Below are 4,666 nucleotides of genomic sequence, written 5' to 3'. Positions count from 1 at the left end.
TAGATACGGTTCAATTCATCTAGCATCAAAGTAGCTCCTACTTAGCACTAAAGTTGCCTCATTTAGCATCATGTTCTTTTTTTGGCTTGGTATGACTTTCTATTAGGTTGATCTATGTCAAAACAATAAAATCACACAAAACATGAGGTGCCTTTAGTGCTACATACAAGCAACTTCACTGCACTATGTGCTGTGAATCTTGCTAACTTTATCCAACTTGCCTATCAGGACTGCTCGGTTGCTTATCATTGATTATTAGCTGCCTACGATTGATGCTCAGTTGCCTACAAATACTATGAAGTTGCCTAACATTGATACCCAGTTGCTTATCTGTGATGCTCAGTTGCCTACAGTTGATGCTCAGTTGCCTACAAATACTATGAAATTGAACATTGATGCACAGTTGCCTATCATTGATGATTAGTTGCCTGTTGTTGATGCTTAGTTGCCTACAAATACTATGAAATTGCCTAACACTGATGTCCATTTTTTATGTTGCCCACGGTTCATGCTCGGTTGGCTACAAAATACTATGAAATTTCCTAACATTGATGTTAGTTGCGTAACTTTACAAATTAGTTGCCGACTAATATTGGGATGTTTCTTATCATTCTTTTTCTATGTTGCCTACTTGTGATGCTCTGTTGCCTGCCATTTCTATTTTAGTTGCCTAGAATACATTGAAAAGGTGGTCCATCATTGTTAGTAAGTTGCCTTTCTATGAAACTAAGTTGTTTACCATACCAAAAGGTATTACATGCAACTAAGGATGATGTTAAGCTACTCGCTTGTCATGGCAAGAAGCTTAGAATAATGTTAGCCTACCCCAGAAACTAAGTTGCCTACAATACTATCAAATTGGAGGCGGAGCTAATTATGGTAGAAAACTTAGAAGTGAAGCTAGTTAACTAGATAGTCATGGTAGCCAACTTCAAAGAGATTTTCAATCATAGAAAGTCATACTAAACAAACTAACAAGAAGGTGCTTTCCTATAGCACTAAAGTTGCCTCCGTAGCACCCAAAGTTGCTCATAAAAGAAGTTAGTCAAAACATACTCATATGGGATCTAGTTTTAAAGATCTCGTCATGATTAACCTAAGGGTGAAAACAGATCTTAATTTCGACGCTTGGTCTAAAAGTTATAGCTTTTCAAAATTTTGAAAATGCTAATTAAATGCATGCAGATCTAAGTTTGAACTGAATCCCCATCTCATGCAGTGTCCCACGTGGGCCGCACCTTTGCGCTTGTCGTGACGTGGGTTATTATTATTCTGGTCGGACGATTCCGCATGCGTCGGTGGCGATCGGGCGCAACGGACGGCTCTCGCGTGTGTACTCGTGACACCCATATGGCGCAGCTGCACGATTGAGTATTTAGGAACACTCAGACCCGTCTCAAATGGGTCCAGTCACGCCCGGGCAGCCAGCTGCATGCACACAGGGGCCCACTTGCAGTGACTTGGTGAGAAGACCGCGGGCGGAGCTCGCGCCCGTGGCCGCCCCTGCGCTTGGAGCTCGCGCCCATGGCTGTCCCGAGGCCGGAGCTCGTGCGCCCATGGCCGCCCCGAGGCTGGAGCTCGCGCCCACGGCCATTCCGAGGCCAGAGGTCGCGCCAGCCGGTCCGAGGCCAGAGGTCCCGCCCATGGCCACCCCTGCGCCTGGAGCTCGCGCCCATGGCCACCCCTGCGCCTGGAGCTCGCGCCCATGGCCACCCCGATGCCGGAGCTCGCGCCCATGGCTTTCCCGAGGCTGGAGCTCGCGCGCCCACGGCCACTCTGAGGCCGGAGCTCGTGCCACCGCGCCCGAAGCTCGCGCTCACGGCCAGTCCGAGGCCGGAGCTCACGGCCCCACACCCGGAGGTCGTGCCTATGGCCGGTCCGAGGCCGGAGCTCGCAGGCCCCGCCCGGAGCTCACACCCACAGCCGCTCCGAGGCCCGAGCTCGTGCACCCAACCGGAGGTCACGCCCAGGGCCACTCCGAGGCCGGAGCTCGCGCCCATGAGCAAGCTGACCACGATCTGGCCAAGACTGCTCACACCCATGGCATTTGTGCGTGCTCTAGTCACGTCGCACGTAACCTGTTCGTCGAAATGCTTCAATATGAGGGGGCCAATTTGAGATGTGTGGATGTGAACGCGGGGCATATGAGCGCTCAAAGCAGATGATTGCCGCTGAAGATGCTCTAAAATTCTACTGTAGCTCATATCATGCTGTAGCATAGGTCCATGGACTAGTACATCTAATACTCAACATCTCTCGACAAGTTTCGTACCATGCTTATTCTAGCTACTGTACATAGTAGTTTTGCAGCATGCACCTGCATGTACCTCGCACTGCCGATGCGTATATGAAGGTCATATTATATCTCTTCACACGAAATATATTGAGTACTAGTTTAGCGCTCGCTCGATGCTCCGCTCGAGTTCGTCGTCCTTGAGGCCGACGACCTTGCCCACCTGCTTGCAGTTCTTGAATAGCACGAACGTCGGATACGCTCCCTCCACTCCGCAAAGCCCCGCCAAATACTGCACGTACGGTTAATAATTGATATCAATAATCACGCGCGTCCGCTTCCAAATAATGATACATGCATGGAATCATCTGGTTGTGTGTGTACCTCGAAGTTGTCGACGTCCAACTTGCAGAAGTCTGCCTTGCCTATATACTGCTTGGCGAGTTTCTCCAACAGCTTCTCCATGGCCTTGTACAGCGTGGAATTCTTGTCGTAGAACGCATACACCAACTAGATCATTTCAAACATTAGAGTTCTACTAGAGGTCGAGTCTCCAGAAAAGAAAAGAAACTTGAGAGATAGAAAAGCTAGCTGCTACTACCTCTGTCCTGGTTTACTGGTTTGTTTCGTATTTTGTGTCAAAGTTTGACTATAGATTTAACTATCAAAATATTAATACATGTCACAAAAAATTATATCGTTGAATTCATATTTGAACATAGTTTCTGATGATATTATTTTTGTTACATGTAACTTATGTTTTATTAGTTAAAATTATGATGAAAATATGACCCTAAATGCAGTGGCGGAGGTAGAGGATGGACAGGGTGGGCCACGGCCCACCCTGAGATTGGAAATATGGGCTTTATACCATAGAGAAAATGCTAAAAAGTAAAATAAAAAATAAGATTATATATACAATTGCACTGTTGGCCCATCCTGGCCCAGTGGGCTAGGTCCGCCACTGCCTAAATGCGAGGGGACTAATAAAAAGACAGAAGTAGTACTAGCTAGGTTAGGTACGTACGTACCAGCTTGTTGTATGGAGCAGACTTGTTCCAATGCAATTTCCATTCATCCATGTCTTTGATCGAGATCACACTTCCGGAAGAGCTATCCTGAGGGGGTTCGATTAATCGTTTTCTGCCCAACGCATAGTCGAAGGAGTCCGCAGTTAATATAATTATATTAACTGCAGGGTAACGTCTGCCTACAGAATTAAACAAAATCAAGGAAGTGGGTATAGTTAAAATTACAGGAAAGTAAGAAAGTTTCTTTATTGGATAAATCAGCACGAAGAGAACACAACAGGGATCCAGAACCGAAAATCTGTGCGCACATCGTTTCTGTTAGGACGCTCGAATAGAAAGAGAAGAAAGAAAGAAAAAAGATGGAGCAGGGAGCACCGCAGCATGCATACCATCGTTAAATCTGCGCCAGCCGCCGCCGCTCCACCAGAACCACGGCCGTGACTTGTCCAAGTAGTAATAGTAGCTGTTCATGCTGGACTAAGAGGGGTGAGCTCAGGAGGAAGGAGTCAGTGCAAGGTGATGGCATTATATAGTGGGCCGGTGAGCTAAGGCCTACGGGTGGATCAGCCGTCTGGATGCGGCGAAGAATATGTGCTCACAAAGCTTAGTCTTGCGGGTCTCGTGTACGCCCTCGACGTCCCTCTATATTAAGATTAAGGCTAGCCATAGTGAAGGTAACATAAATAGTAACATACACTTGGGACTCACAAACATGCTTATGTGACAGTCAATTAAAGAAGAGAGATAATTACAGTAACATAAATAGATACCGTAACATAATAAATGTTATGCTACTATGTGTCATGTATAGCAATAAATGAGACCACCTATGATACTAATCTATATTACTATGCATTATGAATGTAGTATAATACACTAGTATCATATACTCCTTACTATGACCAGCCTAAGTTGTAGGAGTACTATGTACCTATACATCTTCAACCCAGAAGCTTTAGCAAATAGATGCATCAATGTGTGTGGGGCAAAGAATAGATGCTCGCAAGGGTTTGCGCACCTGTCGTGTACACAATCGAAGGCTGCTGTCTGGCGGCAAAGAATAATTCTTTTTAATTCTTTTCTGTTTTGCTTTCCAAAACTCAAAATTTTTTTTTGCACACTGCTACTACTACGTACCTACAGTCAGCAATGCACCACTGATCTAGATGTTGTTTTCATTTATCAAACAATGCATCTTTCTTGGGGATTTATTCTCAAAAGTTACAAACGGAGGCCACCTTCCTATTCATTGACAAAGTGTCAAAATCCAATCAAATTCCAGATGCTCACATCTGCAGCACGCTCACTTGGGCTTGAGGTTCAAGACGTTATCTTTCCACTGGATAGCGCACCTGCGGTGCAAACTCGAACTTTGTTCCATTAAAGAATCAAAGAATATTAG

At 45.7% G+C, this 4,666-nt stretch overlaps 1 protein-coding gene across 1 annotated transcript; it reads right to left on the bottom strand.

The window, feature by feature from the left end:
- Nucleotides 1-2,165: 2,165 nt before the first annotated feature.
- LOC123150219 (thioredoxin H2) lies at nt 2,166-3,898 on the bottom strand. The gene is made up of 4 exons (XM_044570052.1): nt 3,654-3,898; nt 3,265-3,443; nt 2,618-2,743; nt 2,166-2,525 (listed from the first exon to the last, which is right to left on the bottom strand). Exons 1-4 carry the CDS (start codon nt 3,733-3,735, stop codon nt 2,391-2,393), a joined length of 522 nt encoding a protein of 173 aa, XP_044425987.1. The 5' UTR covers nt 3,736-3,898; the 3' UTR covers nt 2,166-2,390.
- Between the last annotated feature and the right edge of the window lie 768 nt (nt 3,899-4,666).

The sequence above is a fragment of the Triticum aestivum genome, chromosome 7A, assembly GCF_018294505.1.
Source record: "Triticum aestivum cultivar Chinese Spring chromosome 7A, IWGSC CS RefSeq v2.1, whole genome shotgun sequence".
Taxonomy (NCBI): domain Eukaryota; kingdom Viridiplantae; phylum Streptophyta; class Magnoliopsida; order Poales; family Poaceae; genus Triticum; species Triticum aestivum.
This window is presented reverse-complemented; position numbering and strand designations above follow the sequence as displayed.

What these genes read in the sequence shown, in the direction of transcription:
- LOC123150219 (XM_044570052.1), bottom strand. Translation starts at nt 3,735, where the DNA reads ATGAACAGCTACTATTACTACTTGGACAAGTCACGGCCGTGGTTCTGG. An exon ending in CTGCTCCATACAACAAGCTG is followed by an intron (nt 2,744 to 3,264) that starts GTACGTACGTAC and finishes GAAATGATCTAG; the next exon opens with TTGGTGTATGCGTTCTACGA. An exon ending in TGGACGTCGACAACTTCGAG is followed by an intron (nt 2,526 to 2,617) that starts GTACACACACAA and finishes CCGTACGTGCAG; the next exon opens with TATTTGGCGGGGCTTTGCGG.